Source organism: Falco biarmicus, chromosome 11 (genome assembly GCF_023638135.1).
Source record: "Falco biarmicus isolate bFalBia1 chromosome 11, bFalBia1.pri, whole genome shotgun sequence".
Classification (NCBI taxonomy): Eukaryota; Metazoa; Chordata; class Aves; order Falconiformes; family Falconidae; genus Falco; species Falco biarmicus.
Genome location: NC_079298.1, coordinates 22,934,848 through 22,960,041, shown reverse-complemented (window position 1 = coordinate 22,960,041; position 25,194 = coordinate 22,934,848). Strand labels below are relative to the sequence as shown.

Here is a 25,194-nt window from a genome sequence, read left to right as displayed (position 1 = left end):
CACAAAGAAGGTCAATTTGGCCAAAGTATCAGTGACCTGCCACTGTTTAAAAATGAAACAAAAAGACTTGGGCTGTCTTAATGACACTTTAGTAGCCTAACTACAATGGAGTATATAGTGAGTGATTCCTGGAAAGGAAGAAAAGCATGATTTTCTTTTAAATCAAATGGCAACCTGTACTTATTCTTGAAATTGTATTTTAATGCACTGAGTTTTCAGAAAAGGGAGATGTAGAAAATTAGGGCAAGGATATTTCTATGGTCTGCATGGTTAAATGTTTTGGTTAAATGCTCAGATTCTGTGGACTGCCTTGCCTTTGGATATGTGGTTGTAGCATAAGGTATTGCAGTTGTTCATACTGATGATGTCTGGTAAGCAGGATTTATTGCAAAGGTAATGATCAGCAAGAAGTATCTATGTGCAGGTAAAGTATTTTAAGATTATTCATCTTGGTGCACAATCAAAGTTAACTACGCAGTGCACATTAATAGCTTTTTCTTTCTATGGTTGCAGTTTTATGCTACCATTTCATAAAGTTAATTAACAGTGTGTTAACTAGTCTCTTCACTGCCTACACAAGAATTTTCAAGACTAGGTTCATAGTTTTTTTAATTTTGCCTCACCTCCTAGTAAAGTTAGTCAGTGCACTGGGAGGCTTGTGAATTCAGGCCCATATGAAGATCATTTTAAAAGTGAGTGGGAAATACTTCTCAGAACATTGGTTTTAAATTCCTTAGTTTGGTTGTTTCAAATGTTTATGGTTTCCTCAATTATTTGGTATTTTCTGCCTCTTTATTATAGGAATGGACTGAGACCTTGCCTACCTGACCGCAAGAAAAAGCTATTTGTAGCTGCAGCAGTGATATATTCGAGTTCTATGCTTCCCTTTAAAATATTTAATGTATGGTGTAAACCTAATCAAACCTTTAGGCCTTCTAACAGGTATCCTCTGCGTGAGCTGAAGAGCTGAAATACAGTTTAATCCTGCTGTGTACCACTTTTTTTACAGTGATATTAGAAACATTATTTTGGTTGGATAGAAACAACGCAGATGAAATATTTTGTTCTGTCAGGGGTAAAAAGGCATTTTTATTAGTTAACACTTTGCATATACCAACCCTGCTGGTAAATAAATCTTTCCATGTAGCATCTCCAAGAAGTTCATAAAATGGAAATGTGCAGTTTCACATTTTTCACTTGGAATGTTTAGGCACAATTAGTATCAGAACAAATAATTTGAACTGACAATCTGTGCTTCATCCTTTCAGGACAACTATTATAAACCTTTATTCTCACAACCAAAGAAGATAAAGGTTGTATCTGACTCCTTTAATGTTGCGTTAAAAACAATAGCTGTAAACAGTGATGATACAGTTTTAACTAACTTACTCAATGAAACATAAAGAGAGCTTTTCCTGTCATATAACATTTTTTTTAAAAAAAGCCTTGAAGTCAATTTTAAATGTAGAAAGTTTTCTGACAGTGATGTTTTTCTTGTTGCTTAAGTTAACTTTTTAAGTTTTAAAAAAACAAAACCAAACCCCAAATTCGGAATAACCACCTATACAGAGAGAGGACTCCGTTTTCAAATTCAATTGTTTTTCTTTTAGTGCTGGGGAGAAAACAAAAAGCTTTTGAGGGATCTGAAAAGGGAGTAATTGCTATAGCTGACCAAAGACAGCCACAAACCTTTCTAGTCTCAGTTGTGGTTGATCTTGACATCGCTGTTACTGTTGCTGTAACTCTCCACACAAATTTATGTACTTTTGTCAGCTGGCCAATCAAAAGTTTCCAGCTCTTTTCCTGACCTTTTTGATGTTGGTTATCTCTTCATTCATTAGGTGCTACATTATCAAAGAAGGGGTTTAGGAGTGCCGTGCTGCTAATAAGGTATCCAAAGTGGGTCTCCCACACAGCACCTTGATAAATGTATTCTTGAGTTTGGATACTGACCTATGTTAATACTGGCAGCTATTAGATGAGATATGTTAAAAAGCTTTGGAGTGGAGTGGTGGGGTTTTCTGGTTTGGGGATTTTTTTAAAACATGCTGTTAAGCATCATTCATTTGTGCAGCTCCAGTAGTGTACTACCATAAGGAAATGCAGTAACAATTTATTGTTCCCATTTTTTCCTTTGGAATAGAGTGAGGTGATTAAAGGCTATTTGTCTTATGCTTTTAACATCTTTCAAAGGTTCTAATTGTAGAGCTGGAGAAGGGAGAAATAGTGACTGTGATGCCAAATGAAAGTAAGAAAGAAAAGGGAGATGGGGATCAGCTAAAATTGAAATTCACTGAAATTCTGATTCTGTCAAAACCTTTTTTGAGTCTTTTAAGTTTTATTTAGTTAAACACAAATTTAAAATTCCATTTTTTATGAGCACCAATTGTTGTTTTGTTTTGGTTTTTAGTTTTTTCAAAATAGTCTAACACTGAGAAGTAGGAACCACAGTAGTGTCATAGCATCATGTTGGCTTTTCTCAGTACCTGCTGTTATCTCCCCCAGTATAGACAGGGTCTCAGCACTGTGACTTCTCAGCTCAGCCATGACCAAAGCCTGGACCTAATCCAGAGTGACTTGATTTTTTCCAGAGACACATTGGTTATCACTGGAAAAAAGGGAGAATCTCAATTAGGCTCCCCCCAAGTGGAACTTGCAGTGACTAAGAAGAGCAACTGATCAAATCATGATACCGTGCCTGCAGCTTTACTTTAGAGTAATAAAGTCCTAGCATCTAAGAATGGAGGTAGATGGCAGGGGGGTTTAGTTCTTATAACTTACTACAGAAAATAAATTAAAAAAAAAAAGTGGAATCAAGTCTCTAGGCTTTTGCTTAGATTTTTACTTCATCAAAAATATCTAGAAGTTGGGTGTTATTACTCCCTATAAATACAAAAAAGAGATCAAAATAAAAAGTGTAAGTATAGCCTTTGCATCGTCTTCAAGTAGTAATGTTTTTGCCTGAGTGGAAAGACTAACAAACAGATGGAATGTAGTCTGTAAAAGCTAATGGGAATTTTCCAAGCTATACTTCAACATCTTGATCTGCAGTATTTTGTAAGCTAAAATGTGCTTGTTCCACTGGTAGTACATGCTTAGTTATAAAAGCCATAAGATATCTCTTCAGTTTAAAGTTACAGGTTTTATTCAAATTATAAAGAGAATAGTGTACTATGTAGAAATAACATAAATGTCTTAATTTACCTGGTAGACTTCTTTTGAAAGATTTTTTTTTTAAAGAAAAGAGCATTTTAGAGTATGTAAGAAAGTGGAAAATAAGTATATCCCTGAATTAAACCAGTGAGCAACAGTCACAGTACATATTGTTGCTATGGTAGTGTAGCTAAATGGTAGCTATGTGGACCTTGCTTAATTCTTCTCATATGAATCTCTAATCTTTTAGAAATTCTTCCCAAAAAAGCCCCTAGAAGCTCTCTTCATATTGAAAAGACCTCTTGTTTCAAAATGCAAGTTAATTAACAAAAGCTGAAGGCCTAAACAGGATCGAAACATTTTGATCCTCCCAGAACAAGATATGAAATTATCCATTTATGGAAGTTTTTGAATTTTTATCCTGAATAGAATTTTCCTGTACTATTTTATTGCAGATGTCTAATGAGATTTTGAAGCCTTTTTTTTTCTTTTCTTTTTTTCTAAACAACTGGAAAAGACTTCCACTACCTTCAGTATGCTTTGGATCTCACTCCAAAAGGCTATACAGTATTGACTGAAAAAGAGTCCTGAATGCACATACTGTCATTATCTCTAAAAGTTTATTTTGTGGCATTGGTTTCACATCACATCATATCATAGATTCTAGCCAGAAGGATATAAGCTCTCATCTAGCAGCTACATTTTTGTGGGGTTGACCAGGCTGACCCAAAGCCTCTGAAGTAATTTAGGCATTTTTTAAAATTTTTCCTAATATGTATAGATAGCTTCACATACAACTGTGAAAACTGTTATTCCTGCCTTAGGTTAAACTGCCTCGTTTCTTTCTTTTTGACAGCTGTGGTCAATAGATGTTGACCAAAAGCTGTCAGATTTCCTGAGAAATGAGGAAGCATTTTCTACTCCAGATGAGGAGGAGAGATTTATTTGTCTCCTATCTTGGGAAATCCTTCCCTTAATTTGACAGGCTTTAAAAAAATTGTTAGCTTTAATTAATTTTGAAATGGGACAAATGAACAACTTAAACTGCCCCTTTCCAGGATGTGAGAAGACAGTAAAATTATCCATAGATTCAGAAATAGTGTCTCTTTTGCTATAGTGATTGACTGCAATTCTATATTTAGGTACTGTGGAAAATTTGGGTAGGTTTAGAGATAGACAGTTTTTATGAAGGCAATGTTGGACATCTCATAGGAGGAGGGAGAAAAGATGGCTGTGGAAAAGTGCAATAGTAATTAAAAAAAAAAAAGACAAATGCTGAAGATACTGATTTCCAATGTTTAAAGCTGAAATTCCCATACTTCTACTTTTTTTTCACTTTTGAAGGACTAGCAAAAGAGTAGCTCTTCACACGCAACAGAAATTTTGATTATTTTTTGTAAATTCTGGTTTCCTAGTGTATTTCTGGATCCATGTTTGATCTGGAGCAGAAATACATGACAGACAACTAACAGCTTAGCAGGCTCACAGTTCCTCAGAACATCTGTGGGATCTCTGTAAAAGATGCAGATCCAGACCTACATGCTGAGCTGGCGGAGTGGATTGAATAGCTTAGGAATCTATAGAAATGATCATTACTCACTTTCTGAAGCTGCTTCAAATGTATCTTGCCCATGCCTGCCCACACTGCAGGTCGTGGCAGGTGGTGCTGCTGTAATGTTGATGAGGAAAGGGTAGCATGGCCCAGAAGAAAGTCTGCCTGTTGCATGGAGGTTATCTGCAGGCAATGAAAGTTTCTTTTCTCCTTTCTTGTTTTTCAGATAAGAGTGCATTCGAGTCCTTGTGGGCTCTTAGACAGCAATTTGACTGAGGATAGGTTTACCTCTTCCCTTGCAAACTATTACTGATTGATACAGTAAAGTGAGAATAGTACATTAGTTAAATGGAAAAGTCTAATCTTGCAAATTCTCAGTTATAAAATTTTTCTTAGGCTATGTAATTTCTGAACATAAAAGCACCCCCTCCTTTTCCCATAGCTATCCATGCTATTTTGCAAAACATCTACTGTGCAGAATGAGAAAGTTAACGTGGAACATTTTTTCATGTAAAAAAAAAAATTCTCCAGTGGTAATAGATGTAAGGGAGCTGCAAGATTTTTTTTCTGAAGAGCCCGTGCAGAAAGAAAATCTGTCACTAGAAGAATGCATTGATGAGGGACTCTTGGTGCCACTTGCCTACTAAACCATATGTAAGAAATCCTATGACAATGTCATGTGTGTTAATACAAAGACAAAATAAGTCTTCTGTAGCTTCGTATCAGGATTTAAAATTGCAAACATGTTGACATAGTGTATGGTTTAGCCATGGAACTCATTGGCAAGAGGTAGATATAAGAATAGTTTTGTGGCCATCAAAAGCTTGAGCTTTATGAGAAGGACAGACTTTACACTTGCATTAAATAGAATAAAATATTTTATTTCTGCAACTTTTTTGTTTAAGTCATTTTAGTCAGTGATAGATGCGATTTAAGGACTTTACATGCAAGGTCCTAACAGATCTTGCAACATTCTAGAACTTCCCATCATCACAGTCAGGATAATAGACTTGCACAAATCATCAGCATGACCTGTAATGATAACTCCAGTAGCCCTATGTAAGCAAGCCTTCATACATGTGTAAAATCAGGTTCTGTCTGAGAAGAGTTATGTTTTTATGCTTTCCACAACTGCAAAGGTCCTTACCCTGTTCTTAGTGAGGCAAAACTGCCACCATTATAGTAATTAGGGATGGACTGAAGATTGCATGGTATGGTCCATTTTCTGTAACACTAATTAGATGAGATCAGCTAATGTGCTCCACTGAGTGGTAACCTTCCTTCTGGAGTTCTTGGGGAAAATTTTTGTAACAGGTTTATTTTTATAACATCTTTCAGACAGACATTTGTATTCTTTATATATACACACCTGCATATGTACATACACTCACACATATGTGTTTCCCAAAGACTGTTTGCATAGTTCAGGAAAGCATGTTTGTTACCCTTTCTATATTTTGCATTATTCAAATACTCTGAAAAACAGATTAAATTAAAGTATTAAAAATATTTATTTTGTTAGTGTGACAAGTATCTCATGGTTTAAGGCATTCTGTATAATCGAGTGCAGTTTTCTGCCAGATACACCTTTCCAGATCCTTACGCAGAGGACTTACTAAAAACTAGGCACCAAAGCAAGGTGAGTTAGGAGGTACACTGCAGTCTGTCTTGGCTCTCCTCTCTCCATTTATTAAACAGGTACAATAGCACTTCCCTACGCAGAGAGGTGTTCTGGATACAGTATAAAGATCGTGCAGTAACAGGATAGTGTACAAATGAGGACCCTGCAAGAACACTGAAAATAGGTCCTAGTAAAAATTTCTGAAATTTCAGAAAAACTACAGCCAGACATTTCTGTGGTAATCTCTTCATGGTTTTTTTCTTTCCATGAAACACAAGGAGAGGTGACCTACTCTATGCATAGTATTTTCACACTCCTTTTTAAATATGCAGGATCTATCTGCCTTGGGGGTGATAGGACGTGGGATTCATCTCATTACCAATGCCAAATGCAATCAGTAGACAACTTGCTGCTTTAATTTCTGAGGACTTATTCTTATAGTTATGGTTGTAGTTAAGCTTATCATGTGATCATTTAGAAAAAAAGGTGAATAGTTGTTTTTCCTCTAGTATATCTACCCATTGGCAATGAGTAGTTAGGATTAAAAGCTCCATCTAGCCCAAGGCTATAATGAATATTCAGGAAAAATGGTTCTGTACTGCTGCTTAGGGAAGTAAAAAGACAGCCCCTGTAACGTTCAAATCTCCTGTGCCTTTGGAATAAACAAGCAATATTAGATTAAGAACAGGAAGACAGAAGACACGCTGATGTACATCTCATACCAAAAGAGGCTTTATATGGTATTAAATTACCAACAGATTCCTGTAGGTGTAGTGCATGAATCAATATTATGGTTTAGTTGATGATAATTTCACCATGCTTTTATTTAGATGGTGTTTGTTTAAAAAAAAATAAAATACAGCAGATAAATGAAGTGTGCTACCAATGGATGTTACAGTCCATTGAAGCATTTGTTCATTCTTCTGGATTGACACACAGAGCAAAATTATGCTACACATTCTGTAACAATCACACTGTATCATCATTAATGAGAGAACCAACAAACCTAGTTATGTGTGATAGAAGAAGATAATTTATAGCAGCATGATAGACTTTGATCCAAAGGCGTTAAAATCCTGTACTGCATTAAGCAGAATAATATTTTAGTTAGTTCATGTTGTTGGTTTTGCAAATGTAAATGCCCAGCTGTTTTTACAGCTAATAACATTTTACATATCAAGCCATTTAGAAAATATTCTATCAAACCACGTTATCAATGATAAAAGCTGCAGGCACTTTCATGAAGTTGGATTTGCTTAAAAAAATATATTTATGTTGTATTAGCAGTGACAGGTATTTTTTGTAATGTGATTTATGGGCCTCAAGAGTCATTCTTTTACAAGTTATATGCTCATTTTTGAATGTTTTATAAATCTGATCTCTGCTAAGAATTAGTAAATGCAATTTGTAAATTGGGGTCAGTCTTTCAGAAATCCAAGTAGATGGGAGACCCTGAATCAGCAAAATGAATTAGGCAAAATGAAGCCTGTCCATAGCCTCTTTAAAGCCAGTTTTTGCTATGAGGCTGCTCACCTAGTTAAATTTGCACTCGAGTTTAAAACTTTGCTGAGTATAATAAATTAATAGTCTCAGAAATCTTGAGTTTTGAACTGCATTTCAAATTGGCATAATTTCTTTAGTCAGTGATTACACTCAGGAGTGAGTTCTCGATTTCTAATCACTCAAATCTTTCTTGAAAGTAGTGATCTTGTGTGACCTCTGCAAATTGTTCTCAGTGCAAAGGTAAACTTCTATGGAGAGACAGTACAACATCCAGTAAACTTACCCTGGATTCTATAACTGTAGTTCATGCATTTCATATGAAAATTAGCTGTCCAGTGACATTAATATCTTCTGTTTTCAACCACCTGATGTCTCATGATGCATTTTTCTATGTTCTCTGTGCAGATATATTAGGAAATCATGTATTTTATAAATGAATGAATAACTTAACAATCTAAAGAAGAAAATGTGATATGACAGATAAAAACAGATGGGGTTATTATCCCTCTTTGAGAATATGTTAGTTGTCTGTAGAGCATGAAAGCTCTGGTATTCTCATGCAGTAACTTCATGGCGTGGAAATCCCTCTGGCAGCAGGAAATCTCAGGCAATTGGTGGCTGTGGCCACTGGACACTTGTGATGTGGCTACAGCGAGGAGAGAGAGGACAGGCTCAGCTGGCTCCCTGGTGTTGGCTGCTGCACCAGGAGGAGGCAGAGCAGAGGGAGGAGGAGGGAGGTGGATCAGCTGGATGCTCCAGTACAGCAACACTGTAGGACACACTAAAAAGGGAAGCATCAAGCTCTGTCATGTGTGTTTTGGGGGTGGCATAAGGGTAAACAGCAAATTTTTTTTAAGGTATGCAGCATTATGATACTTATTTAATGACCAAATGGATTAGTTAAAAGATTACAGGAAAAAAATCAGCTTTAGAAATAATTGTTTCAATCCAAAAATGTCAAATTGAATGGAAATTCTAATTTTTTGTGTAAAATTCAACACTTTCCTGGATCCTGTCAGTGACTGTCTCACTATGCAGCAAAACACCGTGCTAACTTTTTTCATTTTTTACATGTTTCCTCACTAAACATTTCTGTTTTTCTCCTTTTAATATTAAGTGAAGTCAAAGATTTCACCTCCTTCAGTTGAGTTTTCAATTTATTTTCCTATTAAGTTACCTGTGGTTTTATGGGTACTGAAAATGGGCAGCTTTCCAAGATTGATACAAGTGAGCTTTTCAAAAGGGCTTTGTCTAAACATGTGCTGTACAATCAGATATTTAAACTGTTTACTAGCTTGGGAAATTGAAGACCCTTCCATTGCATTCATTGAATTAATCTTGTTATGGGAAAAGCAGAACTGATGGAAAATGAAGGTCTTTACTTACTTTGGGGGAAAAAAAAGGTAAAATTATTATTTATTAAGAAAGACAAACTAGTTAAATTGTCTTAGGTAGGATAGCAATTGGTGCTGTATGAATAAAAGAGATCTCCCAATAAGTTATTCTATGTGGATTAATATAATTGTATATTTTTAAAGCCTTAGTGTGTGTTGGAGTACGAATTTTATGGCAGCACTGTAAGCATGACAAAGTCAGTATAATGAGTTATGTGGTGCCAACATCCTGAACATTATTACAAGGATTTCTAAGGAGAAGAATTAACATAAAGGATATACAATTCATGTCTTCTAGAAGGTCTCTCATTTCTGTGTTGGGCCTCAAGGAAATTCAAAACAGAAATGAAAGTCAAAGATGCAACTACTTTCATACTGCCAGTGCAGCGTTCATACATATTTCATGGCAGCTGCATGGGCGGGGAGATCACCATTTTTATTGGAATGGCACAGCGAAGTCTCAGGGTTTTACTATTCATGTCAAGCACTGTGTACTTTCTAGGAACACAGCCTGTGGCATTTTTTTGTTTGTATTTAACCATTGGTGTAAAAAGGAAAAACCAAGGAGATATTTCCTGTGTGTTCACTAGACTGACAACCTCCGTGTCCATAGGATTGTTTTAAACTAAGCTTCATTTAGTTGTTGCTTAAACTAACCTTCATCCTATTTTCAGTTAGTACACAGCAATGCAGCTTTCTGAGTTTTTACAATATCCAAATGGGAGAAAATTATTCGTATATGACAGACTTAATTATCTGAGAGAGTGATAAAGATTTAGTAAATGTAAATAATTGCTGCAGTACCAATTAGCCTACCCACAGGTTATACTTGCACTAAATCTTCTAAAAGCGCCGTTCAATTTTTAACCAGATCACGCACTGTTTTGACATGGTTTAACCCCAGCCGGCAACTGAGCCCCATGCAGCCACTTGCTCACTCCCCCCACCCCAGAGGGATGGAGAGGGGAATCAGGAAAAAGCTAAAATTGTGGCTTGAGATAAGAACAATTTAATAATTAAAATGTAATATTATTACAATAATAATAACAACAATTGTAATGTGAAGGAGAGAGAAGTAGAGAGGAGTAAAATACAAAATACAAGTGATGCACAACACAACTGCTCACCGCCTGCTGACCGGTGCCCAGCCAGACCCCAGCGGCCGTCGGGCAGGCCCTGGCCAGCTCCCCCAGCTGTATATACCCAGCGTGATGTTCTGTGGTATGGAATGTCCCTTTGGCTAGTTCGGGTCAGCTGTCCTGGCTGTGTCCCCTCCCAGCTTCCCGTGCCCCTCCAGCCCTCTCGCTGGCAGGGCCTGAGAAACTGAGAAGTCCTTGACTTGGTGTAAACATCACCCAGCAGCAACTGAGGCCATCAGTGTGTTATCAACACCTTATAGTAAATCCAAACACAGCCTGCACCAGCTACTAAGAAGAAAATTAACTCTGTCCTAGCTGAAACCAGGACAATGTTTTACGTGCACCAGTATTGCAAATTTTAAGGTATTTGTTGAAGAACATTATCAATAGCCAACAGAACAAAACAGTAACCCATACTCTGAGCATTATATTGAACAATGACCACTGCGTGTGCCAGATGCAGAATGTTAGTTCCACTGAGCTGTTTTCAATAGAAATGATAGTTGATTACTGTCTACATGAGACGTATTCCATAAGGGAAGCAAATGCCTGGAAACCGGTAGAAGCCAAGGCTTGAAGATTTCGATTTCTGGTTTTAACAGGGAAGATTTTGATCTTTCATTTACACCATGGCCATCCCAAGTTACTCTTTGAAGTCAGAAGAGAGTTCAGAAACGCTGAATTGCATTCTGATAGCCCTGCAACCTCAACTCATCCTTGTTGTTCTGATCAAGCCAATGCTTCAGGTTTGTGTTATTTTATAGGATAGTGGTCATTTTCAATATACCTTACACAGTCATTAAACCCAAAAAGTCATTTTTAAAATAAATGGGTAAAGAAAGTCTCTGTCATCCAAAATTATGTTTTTCTCTCTCTGTGAAGGGAACGTTTTGTGATATCTTTGTCTTTTTGGGGAAAAAAAAAAAGTGCAAATTTTTCTTTTTCCATGAACTGACCTTTCTGTAATGGATTGGTGTGTCTGAAATAAAATAGCTAATGAGTTGTTGTCCAGTCCTGATGTGTAATATCACAAAATCGCAATATAGCCACTTATAGCAAAGTTTTCTATTTCCTTGATATACCTTTTGTTCGTATTACTTTTAATTATGTTTTATATTTATCTGACCTATTTGAACAGGATCCAGAACTGGTACGGAACATCTGTCGCTGGGTTAGACAAGCTGTTCAGATTCCTTTCTTTGCCAAGCTGACCCCAAATGTCACTGATATTGTGAATATTGCAATGGCTGCGCAGGAAGGTAACCGACTCCAGTGCACAAGCTGTGCAGATTTACTAATTTACAGAGTGGGGTAACGTAGGGGAGTTGCTGGAATAATAAAAAATATCAACAGAAACTAATATGAAAATAGTTCATTTGATGTATTTAGAATAAACACGGTGATCAATTTTTGTCCGTTCTTCTAGACTATAGTGATATATGAAGAGAAGTATATGAGACTGTTAACAGTAAATCATGTTTGTGTGTTTCTATGCACACTCCTATTTTTATCATATTTATGCGTTTGTTATGCACTGTAAATTCCCCTATTCCTATGTTTAGTAGTTAAAATTATGTGTGTGTCCTGAGAAAACGGAAATACACCATTTGAGGGTGTGTGTGTGTATTTATTTATTTCTGTAGAACTTAAAATACAACATGGCAGGAAATTAAGTTTGCAAGTAGGTGTATGCATCCATCACTTAGAATCGTCGTCATAATTTCTCTGTTGCTTCATTTCATCTTGCTCCTCACAAGCTTGGAGAAGCTGACCCAATGCTGGGGTACCTCCAGGTGTTGAACGACCACTGTAGCAGGTTCTGTCCCACACAGCTGAAGGGCAGAGATCTGCCTGTCAGCCCCAATGTTTCCCATGTGCTGTCTTATAGCCCTTGCAGCTCTTTCAAGTGATGCAGCCTGCCTTGAAGCTAGTGTTAAATTTGTCAGCCCAGGATTGGTCTTAAGGACCCTTCTGTGCATATCTTTACAGTTTGTTGCTTCCTGTTTTCAGCTGTTTATTTGCATTTCTAGTTATTTCACAGTTTCACAGATATTTTTTTATTGTTGTATTTTTCCTCTCCTGTTCTTATACACATGATTTAACAAAAAGTGACTGACCTTTTATTTCACAGGTGGTGCAGATGGTGTTACAGCCACCAACACTGTGTCAGGACTGATGGGACTGAAAGCAGACAGCACACCTTGGCCGGCAGTTGGTAGAGGACTGAGGACCACATATGGTGGCATGTCAGGTAGGTGTTGCCCTTTTTGATGCATGGTGCTTCCTTGGAGGCTTTCAAAACATCAGGAGGTCCTTGTAGTGGGCTAGAATATCATGTCTGCAGTCGCACTGAGTCCTTAAAGCTCACTGCTGGTCAATGTTTCTAATAGTCATGACAGATGGAACAGATTAAGTGTGAAGGCTCTTGGGTTGCCCTTTCCTTAATAGTAAAGCGCCGCATCAGAATACTGTGATGGGGTCACTGGAGAGGGAAGGAAATCTCATCTCTCGTGACCCTCGCTTTTCCTCAAATTTTTCATTCTGTCACAATTGTCAGGCCCCGCGTTAGACAGAGGCTAATGAAAGGGCATCGCAGGGGGAAATATCAACAATCCAAATGCAGTGTATGTTTCATAGCCTGAACTCCAGCCTTCCTTCCTCCTTCCCCCTTAGCACACCTCTTCCAAGGAGGTTATTTCCTCCTCTTCCCACTGTAGTCAAAATGATAGACTGTATTAGGCAAATATATGCGTATTTTTGTAGCCTATTCCTTGAGATATATAAGAATATCTTGTGTAGGCCATATTTCCAAGTCCTGCTTCACAGGTTAATTTTAAAACCAGCAGCAAAACTTTTATACTCCAGTTCAGTGCCTGTGCACACTAATATATTAATCTATTGACCCTGTGCACTCTGTTGCTGTGACAACATGAACTTGACCCTGCAAAGACAATACTGAGAGCTTCTTGACTTTACTGGTATGGAGGTTAGTCTCCTTGGTGATAGAAGTAGCAGTAAATATACATAACAGAAGTAATAGCATCCTCCTGATTGAGTCAAACAGTATTTTATCAGACCCGCCTCCTACCTCACCCCAAAAACGTAATGAGAGGAGACCAGACAGGCAAAAAATGCTTTATTTTATGCGACTGGTGTTACCCTTAGAGAACCATAAGAAATGTAGCACAAGATAACTTCTAAACAAACTTTAGTTGAGACGAATGTATTTGGTGGAAAATTGACTTACTGCCTTAGATAACTACATGGAATTTGGAATTTTTTAGAGAACACTGAAAAGTAAGGAAATGATAACAATCAGAAAAAATCCTTATGCCTGTTGCATAATGATTATTTCACAGTGACAGTCCAATAAGATGTTATATTTCTATATTATGCAAAATGGGAAGAAGAGGGGAACAAGAAGAGAACAGCTACAGCTCATTTCAATTTCTCTAGCCTGCCATGTTGACAGGAAAAGAATAAAGGAGGTCACACTGGGTGCTGTGCATTAAAAATTAATAAAAGAACTATTGCAGTAGTATTTTATATAAGTAACACCATTCACATTTTCTCATTTAAGTTGCAATTTCTGAATATTCCTTCCTACCATAAGTCTGTCTAATAAAATCTATAAAATGACTGCATTATGAAAAGTGTGTCTCTTAAGTCACAAATTTGAAACATGTATGTAGCGTAAATTGCAGTGGCACCTGTATGCTCAGCTATGAGGGCAAACGTACCAGCATTTCTCTGGTTTATAATTCTGTTATAAGTGGGAGCTGAGGAAAAGTTCTTTATTTTATTTTATTTTATTTTATATATATATATATATGTCTGCATATGTGTAAGTATAAAAATGTAATTTTTTCCCTGAAGTTTTACATGTATCTACATGAGGTAGAAAATTTCATTTTAGGATGCACCATTGTCTATGACGTAAATCTAGTTATTTAAAAAATATGAAAACCACTGGAAGTGTGTTCAATTTATTATGTCTTGAAACAGCATAGTGTTACAGACAAATATATATAAAGGTTTCTTGGTGATAATTGGCAGCACTAGGTCCCAATCCCACAACTCACTGCACAAAAGAAAGCCACAGAGCCAATAAAAATAGGCTCTGCAACATATTGCAATACTTTCTGCTCAGCGATCAGGGTATAGTGATATACAAATTTACAAAAGCTGGAAAGCAATTTTAAATCAAGAGAGCTAGCATGCTTACAAGAAGAAAAAAAAAATGGGAGAGCGTGTTGTCTTGTCAGAGCAAGGGGCAGGGTGGCCATACTTCTGAGGTCGGTTCCCGGCTGTGCCAGGGCTGAGACACGTGGCTTGCAGCCAGACACTTGACCTTTCCATGCTTTTATTTCTTCCGTCTGTGAAATGGCAGTAACACCACTTACATGCCGGCAGGCTTCTTGGGCAGTGCTCTGTAGTCCTGGCAAGAAAGTTGCTTCATAGTGTAAAGTATTAGTTTTCTGTTTTGATGTGCTTAAACTTCTTGTTCTATTTTATTATCTGGTAGAGTCAATTTTTGTTGTTTTTTCAAATCATTCCTCTAAAGAGAGAATTCATTTTTCAAGTGAGAGCACTATTACAGAAGCAGTAAGTCTGGTCCGTTTTCCCTGTATTTTACCAAAGCACAGCTGGTTTATGATGTTCACAAGTGCACAAGCCTAGAGCAGATAACAGTGCATTGCCAAGCTGTATCTTGCTTTCTGGATTATTTCCAGTGGCACAGATTTTAGTTCTTCTCTAGACTAGAAGTGACGCTCGTTGGGCACGGGGGTCCAGCAGGTGCAGCAGGGGTCCCGGTCCCGCGGGGTGCGGTGCTCACGGTGCTGCATGACCCTGGGTGTGGGGGAGCTGGCCCCAGGCCCTGGGGGGGGTCTCAGCACAGGGTCCCCTCCACCAGGTCTGCTGGGGAGGTCTGAAGCGTAGCTGGGCTCAAAGCTGGTCACCCTCAGCGTCACCCAGCTGGTGAGGAATTACTTGCAATGGAGTATTTCTGGAGTGCTGGATTAAGCTAGATTTTAGATCAGTCTGGGCTGGCTTATGTTTTTTCCTGTTCTTTTTACACATAAATCACAGGAAACTCTCCCTGCTTCCAGCAGCATTGCCTGCTAGCATGTCGCTCTGTCTGAAAGGGTGCTTTTCCTTCAGAGAGTGAAAAGTCGAAGCTGCTGTGCCCACCGGCAGCAGCAGGCACACATTTCTTCTGCCTTGATGTCACGTAGAGAAATGTGCCCTGTCCTCTGCACCCTGCACCTCATCCGCTCCCCTGAGAGCTGAGGGACAGCCAGGCCTGAGAGGAGCAGGGCAGCGGGATGCTGGAGGTCAGCCGCTGCAGGAGGCGAAGGTCAGCCCTTACACCCCGAAGCAAGGCCGCAGGCCAGCCCTGTCTCTGCTTTGCTGGAAGCTGAGGCCTGGCTGGGGCGCAGTGGCAGGGCCTGAGGGGAGGAGGGCTGCATGGCGGCCCGGGCAGCTGGGGGCTGCGGGTGCAAGGGGCCGGCAGCTCTGTGGCCTGCATCGCATGGCAAGGAAGTCGCTCTTAAAGGACAGCTGATTTTCAGTGTTTTATACATTCGCTGTGTCCACACGTTTCTTAATACAATGCAGGTTGCCTCCTCCAGGTGAGTGTAAACTCACTCCTCGGAGTTTGATGGAGGTTTCCGTCAGAGCACAAATAATGAAAGTATGTTAATGCCCTGGCCTGGCAGCAGCCTGACATTTTGACTTACAGTCTTCCCTGACCTCCACTGATCAAAAATGTGCTCCTACATGGCCACGTACTAAAGAAACATTTTCCATACACAGCTTCCCCTTGACCTCCTCTCCCCTCCTCATCTGCCTCGTGTGGAAGCAGGTGTATACAGGAGGATTGTCCTCATTTTTCCAGAAAATAGAGACATTGAAAAGGGAATTAATTTTCAATTCCTTTTAAATTAGTAAATGACAGGTAGTTTCCTATTCTTTGTCTAACGTACATAAAAATAATAATAATAAAAACTTAACATAATTGCCAGATCCTGAGATGTTTTGAGAACAGACTTAATGTCTCTGTTTTTTTAAAACTTTTTTTTTTTTTAATCTTTCAAAGAAGGAGAGACTTAATGAGATTACTTTAAAACCCCCATTTAGCTTTGAGTTGGCACAGTCAGTGTTTTCTTCCCAGCCGGTGCTCGGGCAGTGACCTTCCTGTTTTGATCTAATTTGCTCAGCTGAAAATTGCTAAGCTGTAAGAGGCATTGCTGTTCCCTCCTTCCTAACCTCCTGTTTGTTGGGTCGTTCTGACAGGGAAAGGATCCCAGTATCCCAGGTGGATGTTTGACTACTAGACTGTAGGATTAGATTCTCTCTTCTCTACTTCCCTGCAAATATTGAATTATTAATACAAAGTGAAACAGCTCTCACAGGACTTACACTCATACTAGCACAGCCTGCTGACCGGCACACGAGCCTTACTGAGGAGAGCCATGTTTAAATCCCAGTTGTGAGCCTAGGTCCCAGCTGGGTCCCCTGGATTCCAAATTTAGCCTCCGACTATGGCATGTGGTAAAATCTCTCTGTTTTTAATTCACCTTCTACCTCTATCCTGGTGCCAAAAATTATTTGCAGGAAAAATCTAATTTTGACAAGTTGTTGTTTTCTAAAGAAAATTCATTCCTAATTGGCACCATGGAACCTCAACTGAGCCTCAAGGCTGTGGTAGCCCTGCAGATTTCTGTGGCCTCGTTACATGAGAGGGCATTGTGCTTAGAGGGTCCCAGTCTTCATTTTTTATAAGTTTCAGGAGCTACCCATAACTCAAAACGTGGAAATGTCCTAATGAAGCCTCCAAAATATGGTTGAGTAAGCCCTTATGACAAAACAAAAATAACTAAAATTAAGATGTAGCTTCCCAAACTGTGTAACTGTCACAGGTGTTTGCAGGATTAGAGACATAGTTTGATTTCCATTAAGAAGCTTTTAGAATTGATCCAGCAGTATTTCAGGTTTGAGAATATAGAATACATGAGAATTTACCCTGCCTTCTTCCTATACATGTGCAGTGCTGAGTATTTTTTTCTTAAAAACCAGCTAATGCTGTTTTTGCATCCTCACAAAGCATAATGACCTCTGGCTCTGAAGAAGATGTTTTAGTCTGTAGAAGTACAAATTATTTTAAAAATATGGATTTTATAGATAATAGAATAAGATGCCAGGTTTCCCAGAGAAGTATTAATACACTGTCTGCAGCTACTGCTTCCCCAAGATTTGTGTCCTTTAAATGTATTTTAAATTTTTTTAAAAAGGAAGTTTTTTTCATAAGCTTCCATATTCCAGATGTGTTTTATAAAACACATCACATTGCAGCACAATAGGATATCTATTCCAGGCAAAGTAGACCAGAGCTTCTGTTTGAATTTCCATGGGTTTTTGTTCTTTGTCATCTGTTTCTTTGTTTTTGTCTGGAAGCCAGATCCTTAGGGGATAAATTTATAGAACCATACATTGGACTTGGCAAAAAACTTAGGTTAAAAGCAAGTCTCTCTATAGTGCACTCACTATGTATTCTTTTAATGCTTTCTTGCAAAAATACTGCAGTATTTTACAGCAGTAGTTCAAACACCTCATGTCTATGTGCTGTTATTGCTTTGTCCAGTTATTACGTTCGGCAGTAATTTGGCATTATTTGCATGAATATATTGTACAGCATGTTCAAGTACATATGCTTGTATGTTTTCCAGAGCAAGAGAGTTCAGAAAGTTTTATGTTTTAATTTCATAACTGACCACAAGCGATGTCAGAAGGAAAATACCTAGATAGCAGGTTCAATCATTAAATATGGGAATGGATAATTGTTGGAATCCAGCAGAGGCAGTTAATTTTAGTTACTTTTGAAGTAAGTTAGTGGAGATGTCTGTTTTTACAAAAAAACACTGTCCAAAAGCAATTGTGACCTTTAAAAGAATGCTTTGCAGGTGTTATTCAATTAAAATGTGTACATTATGTGAATAATTGACATTATTAATAGGGATATATATTTTCATCTGAAATGTATGAATTATATTGAAAGAGGAAAAGTTGAACGTATAATAATAAGGACTGCCTTTTAATTTTAATTTTGTGACACATCATTAAAAGAAAAGTGGGGAGAAAAAAAGGAAAACCAAGATCATTCAGTTTCCTAATCACAGTTCTCTCAGTGACTGCACAGTGTGGATTTTGGTCAATAGAATTGAAGGAAAGCTGCCTATCACTGGAAACAAAACAAAATGTATAGATGCATAAGCACTTCTGTTTAGTATAAATATTTACCAAGAGTTAAAGACTATTTACATTAACGTATATTTATAAAACAGTGTGGGTAGGAGTAAAAACCAAATATATGCCATAGCACAATTTTAATTTTGTTTTATTATTTCTGTTAAATGTAGCTCAGCCATTAAAAGCCCTTATTTGCATATATTATGTCAGGAATCACAAAGAGTCCTCTGTTTTCCATCGTGTCCTTGCAGCAGTCTGATTTCTCTTAGTGTTCTGCCATCGCTGGTCTGTGCAGGAGAGATCAGAGCCCTAATAATAGATTTTTGACAGGGAGCTCGCCTGCTACCTGCCCTACACAAATCCTCACTGTTCATGTTTGCTTCATGGCAACAAAGCAGACAGAAGGAAAATGCCAAGTGCTGAGTTTGAGGTACAGCCCTGCCATAGCTTGACATTTCAGCAGAATAGCAGTTTATGAGATGCATAATTTTTCATCTGGGACTCAGCTGCCATTTTCATAGAAGCTTGCAGCTCATCGACTGACTGGAAGTAGGGCAAAGGTTTACAGCATAGATCAAGGTCTACATCCTTCCCATAGCTATTTAAAAATAAGTATTATTCTCCAGATAAGGTCAGAGAACTAAGCATATTTTTGTCCAGTTTTAATATTTTTTTAGCCAATTTCTTTCCCACAAAGAAAACACTTTACACTTTTAGCACAGGTGCCATTTGTAGGTGATTAAAAATGATCATAATTGATTTCATTCACCTAAAGATTAAATGAGTCATGGAAAAAGAATGAAGCATGAGTCTTTACACATAGCATTTGAACAAAGCTGTGTTTTCTCTTACTTTGTAAAAAAGCTCATTCCAGGCTTGAAACGAATGAAAAGTCTTTGCTCTCGAAGCGTAATTGGTTTGTGTTTTATTATTGTTATGGATTGAATTTAAATTTGCACATTCATGCATATGTACTTGGGAAACAAATGCAGTGTAGGTACACATAAGTGAGTGTTTAATTTAGAATTACACATCTCTGTGAGCTTCAGTAACAGTTCACCATGTCACAGCCTCATATAGAACAATGGTACAGTACATTGGATTAATTAAAGAAGCCTTGCAGAGAACTGAATTCTCAGTATGTCAAGATTTCAATTTTATGTTAAATATTTTCTAAAGGCCAGACCCTTAAATCTCAGGGGCTGTACCAAGCAGTGAGCTGTGAATTTAACCATAGGCTAACTGCTAATGATAAGGAAAAGAGTCCAAGTTGAGGCAGCTGTAATACAGTCATTGGATTAGGCTATCAATCACTCGGTTCCCTGAGGAACAGGCAAAGACGACAAAACAGTGAAAAGGGAAATTAGGAAAGGAGGGCATGACTAGAATGAGATTCTTCACCAAATGTATCTGTTAGTTGGCTGAATCCCCCAAGCATCAGACAGAAATGTCCAGCATTGCTCTCAGACTAAAAGCCAAGTATTTGTTCCAAACTCCTAGAAAACCATCAAATTATCGTTAACTGTTGCTGGTCTGTACAGGGGTTTAGAAATGCAGTCAACTATATTCTCCTGGTTTAATAGCCTGTAAATAGATTAAAGTACTGTTGTTGAACACTCTGGATTTACTGTTCACATCAAAGCTCATGTGGAATATGTCCAGTTGAAAGAATTCATTTCCCAGATGAGAAGGGTTTTTTAATAAACAGATAACTGTTAAGCTATGGAGTCTTACTGATGGCTACCAAAGGTGAATGTCAGAGAGTGATTCAGATAAAACCATAAATTCTACTCAGACATAATATGGTAAAAATAATAGAGAATGACTGTGGCCTAGCTTGCCCGAGCATGGGTGAAAGAATATGTGGTTTTAATCTTGGTATTGATGAATGATAGGTAGATGAAATGGGAAATCCGTTTATATAATGGTATGGATTAATGTGATTAAGTAAGGAGTGCTCTTGCAGTTAGCAACTTCTGATTAACAAAGACTAAAAATGAATAGAGAAAGTAAAAGAGATGTCAAAGCATTTTAAAGCAGGCTGGTGGAGCAGTGGCTTGTATTTGAACTTGGTAACAGTAATGGGTAGAGGTGAATGTACCACATGCAAACTGACCTCATGAAGAGATGTCAGTCAGGAACAGAAAATTTCTCCTTCTAGTAATATCAGCAAGAATGAATGCATTGGTGTTGCCTTTGCCAGCACAAGTTGATTGTCTTCATTTCTGTCAGATCTAGGGGAGAAGGTGTCTCTTTCTCTTATGATTGCCTCTTCCAATTTTAAGCAAATGCTCAAAAAAAAAAATTATATCAGAATATTTTTGTGTCATGTCTTTTGGAGATTAACTTGTTGAAAACTGTATTTCTAGCATAAAAAAACTTACTACAATTCATTTTGGAGGTCATTTAAATATAACCGCTTAAAGTAGCCTATGAATTACTTATTTGAAGAATACTTGGCATTTAAGTACTTTTCAGTTGGTTCTAACACAGGAATTAAAATACTATCAAGAATTTCAAATAGATGCTAATTAAAATAATAAAAATTAAGAAAAGCCCTGGTGAAGTCTACTGCTAGGTTTGTTTTCCATTAAGTCTCAACAGCTCTAAGTCTGATCTTGCTCACCTTTCTCCCCAGATAATAAAAAGGAAGTCAAAATGTCTTCTGACTTCCAAGTGCAACTTGAACAAGGACTAGAGACTGTGATGGCATGCAGTATAACTCCTCAGCCTTTCATACAATTGAAAGGCTACTACTGACTGCAAAAGTTTGTATAAACTGTGAGAACTGTGTGCCTTATGATATCCAAGTGGCTGGTCAGTGACTGGTTAGAAGTGTCACTCTGGCTTGCCAACCAGTCTCCAACAATTGTGCAAGTTAGAGGGACCTAGCTTTCTGCTCTCAGTGTTGCAGGCAATGCAGAAGTACATTTTGTACAGAAGCAGTAATTCTAAGTGGTTAAGCATCATGGGTCATGGGCTGGAGCACAAAGAAGATAATTTCAGGTGGTAGTGTTCACGTTGGCCTGGAGGTCTGCAAAGCTTTGTTGCAGTGTACATGTGTGATGGATTCAACTTGAATACAGATTATGAGAGTTTAGGGAGCTTCAATACATGAGGCAGAGGAAAGACCTAATAAAGGAATAGGGTCCAGATCCATGTGAATGCTTGTTGATGTTACAAGCTCCCTGCTGTTGATGGTGCATGGCCCATAATTATCTTTTCTGCTGGATTGTTATTCCATACCTGAAGCAACAGCAGGGTTTGTAATACAGGTGGTACTTGAGAGTGATCAATGAGGCAGCCATCTTCTGTGGAAACTATAAACTGGACCTGTCACTTACAGAGCAGACGTTCTAATTGTAGTTCCCAAAAAACCCACAAGAATCTGCCAGAGTTTGCAAACAATTCTGATTAATAATTGTATCAGTAGAGGTTAAAACCCCTCAGTACTGACCTGGTGTGTCTTAAGCATGTTCTTTTTTTCCCGTATCTTACTTTGCGTATTGATTTGCTGTAGTCACCAAATGGCATATACTGTTTGTAGAGTCCATCTGTATTCAGTGGAAGACATATTCTCGTCTTACTTGAAGAGTAAACACATTTTTACATGTATGGGGGGGGGGGGAAATGCAATACATTTAACATCAAAATATGAGTTAACATAAATAGAAAAAAGAGTTATTTTTAAAATTTGTTACCATGGAGCCTCCTCCTGTTCTTCCTCCTCTCTGTGGGACAGCTGTGCTTGCACCATAGGCCAACTGACTATTGGGTTCTACCATCAGTCTGGGGATACTACCACTGCTGAAAATAAAGCCCAGCTTCTCTATTGTGTGCTAGCTCCTCCACCTGGTTCCGTAGCTTCAGTAGTTTCAATGGCTTAGGCATCCCTGTGAGGATGTTGGCACTCCCACTGTTCTCCCTACCTGCAAAACACTGGGTTGATGTGTTTTAGAAATGGGTCATAAAGTGGCTTGAAGAGAAGGTTTTGCAGTTACATGAAACTGTGTTTTCTGACCATAATCCAGTTGCAGGATATTTTGACAATCAGATATGAGTGGTTAAAAAAAAAAATAAATATCCTTGGAACACCATTAAATCCAAGACATCGCTTTACATCCAGCAGCACCAAAAGGACATGCTTAGGCAGTTATTGCTGCTGTCCTGCTTCCATGTAGGAGTAGCTTTTGAAAGTTCTATCACTGGTTAACTATGATTTACGATGAACTCACCATAGTAAATAGATCTTTATTTACCTAAATCCTGCTAACATTCTGTATTTTTTAGTATCCTACTTGAATGATGAATAAATCCTATTGCCATCTTCACACATAAAATACAGAACACAAAATAGAGCAGATTTGTTTAACTGGGTAGATCCTGGGTTTGTATTTCACTCATCCCTGATGAGTTATTGCCAGAAGCATTTATGAAAGTATTTCACAACCATAAGAACATTTTTTTTACCTTTCAAAAGAATGCATCTAATATATAGTAGTCAGCTAAGGGATCTGCATTTTAATGTGCCTTTTCATGCAAGCACACCATTGTATAGAATGAGCTGTACAGATAACCTCCTCACACACAGGAGATACAAACGTATCCTACAAAATCTTTTAGGAAACCTGCTGTAGTAATTTGATTTTCCAATTCGTGATCAATTTGTAGTTTCTCCCTTGCCAGGTAATTGCAAATGTCTTCCCTATTAACATTCACTGTATAATCGTCTTTACTAAGTCCTGTCTAAATCTAAAAGGAGCTCATGGGCAGGGACTGAGCCACCATTATTTGGGTTAAGTGAAAGCTGAGTGAGAACTGTTGAGCGCGGTGTCCCACTGTTTCAGAATGAGAAATCCATTGCACAGCTGTGGCAGATACATAGAGAGAGTGTTTTTAATGACATGAGATCTGTCCATAGAATGTATGCTGCCACACCTGACTCGGCGCCGAGGTAATGCTGATGCTGTGAAGAACGTTGTTACAGGTAGCTCGAAATGAGGAGAAAGCGGTGAGGTTTTTTGCAAGCAGGCATGCCGATGAAGACATGCTTAACTGTGTTATGGTTGTGTTTGGCCATTTACATATGTTTCATGGCCCTATTGGGTGACCTGTTGGTTTTCGAAAGAATGTATGATTACTCCAGTCCACATTTTGGTTGGGCTGAGCTTATCTTACTCCCTGTCAGTTATTGCTGTGCTTATACTGTTAATGCCATGTCAGCTGCCTGCCTATTGAATACACTGGCTTTGGCAGTATTTTCACCGATTTTTGGAGATATGCCTACTCAAGAGCTGCTTAGATTTTAATAGGGAGTACTCAGAGAAATCTCATTCTAGGCCCTGATAAATTCAGTGCATCAGGAGCATTTGTGAAGAAAGTATTGCCAGACAAGGCTTTTAAGAATCGGTTGCTTTTTCTTACAAATTGAGCAGCTTCTTCAGAAGTTATTGAAGGTGGGATTTGAAGAATTCAGACATTTAGGGAGGATCTGGTGGCAATTTACTTTCCCTAAGAAATATTTTGGGAAAGCCTGCTATATGGTACAATCTGGTTTATTTAAATAATGGAAAGGTTGCTTGCATCTTTGTTGTTCGTAAAAACATGTTAAAATATCAGTTCTTGACAGGTATCCAGAGAGGAGGTAAACACTACCAGAGGCAGGGAAGTCACCCCAAGTCTTGCTCCAGCTTGTTGAGGGGAATTTTAGGAAGAAATTCCCTCCTTCATGGGGCTGGCACACAAATTTGTTTCCGATGTCTTTTTTTCTTTTCTTTTAGGCTCTCTATTTCTGAGAACACCCCCAGCTTACTATTAAAGTCAGATAGTGTGGGGTCATAAAAGGGTTTCAAAAATAAAGGAAAATTGTCACTCTTACAATCTCTTTTCCAAATTTGTGCTTCTTCCAGGGCTGTCTCTAATGTCCTTTGCTATTTCTCTCTGTTCTTTATAAGTAAGACTCACTGAGCGGAAGGTTTGCTGGGCAGAGAAGGCAGGTAGTAGTGGTGCTCTCTTCTGCTTACGGTACCTGTGTTGCTTTCCTGAGCTGCTGTTACTACCAGGACACCTCTGTGTCTGAGAGCCCTTCTGGACTGTCCCCAAATAGGCCAAGGACTTGTTAAGATACAGTTGGTGATATGCATTCACTGTCGGGGATCTCACCGGCAGCTGTGAGCAGATGTGCTAAGCATGTACAGCTAAGAGTTATCCTGCTGAACTTCAGGCGCTTACACTAGGAGACTGTTAAGCTTCTGTCTCATCACTGTAAGGAGATGGATGTTCTCAGAGGTGGGGTTCCTTTCTTGCTCCATTGACTGCATCAGAAATTTGAGGTCAGTATATTCCTAATCTAGGTACCTGTGTCAAAGGTCTGAGATAGTGTGTGCCTACATTTTGTGATGAAGTTCCAGTGGTTAGGGAAGTAAATGGTTCAATTTTTTCTGGTGCAGGTTAGACTTTTTTAAAAAAAAAACCAACAAACACAGATGTATCTTATTTTAGCCCAGTCCATTTTCTAATCTGATATCATAGGAGAAAGCGATATTTGTATGCTTGACATTAAAATATCTTCCAATCAGTTAA

The 25,194-nt window shown here is 38.3% G+C and overlaps 1 protein-coding gene across 1 annotated transcript in view; it reads left to right on the top strand.

Moving 5' to 3' along the window:
- The window catches only part of DPYD (dihydropyrimidine dehydrogenase), a 367,004-nt gene that overhangs the window by 255,750 nt on the left and 86,060 nt on the right, over positions 1-25,194 (top strand). Inside the window, exons 17-18 of the mRNA XM_056356052.1 lie at positions 11,501-11,621; positions 12,494-12,613. Of these exons, the coding sequence (XP_056212027.1) occupies positions 11,501-11,621; positions 12,494-12,613 (241 nt within the window). The remainder of the gene's footprint in view (positions 1-11,500; positions 11,622-12,493; positions 12,614-25,194) is intronic.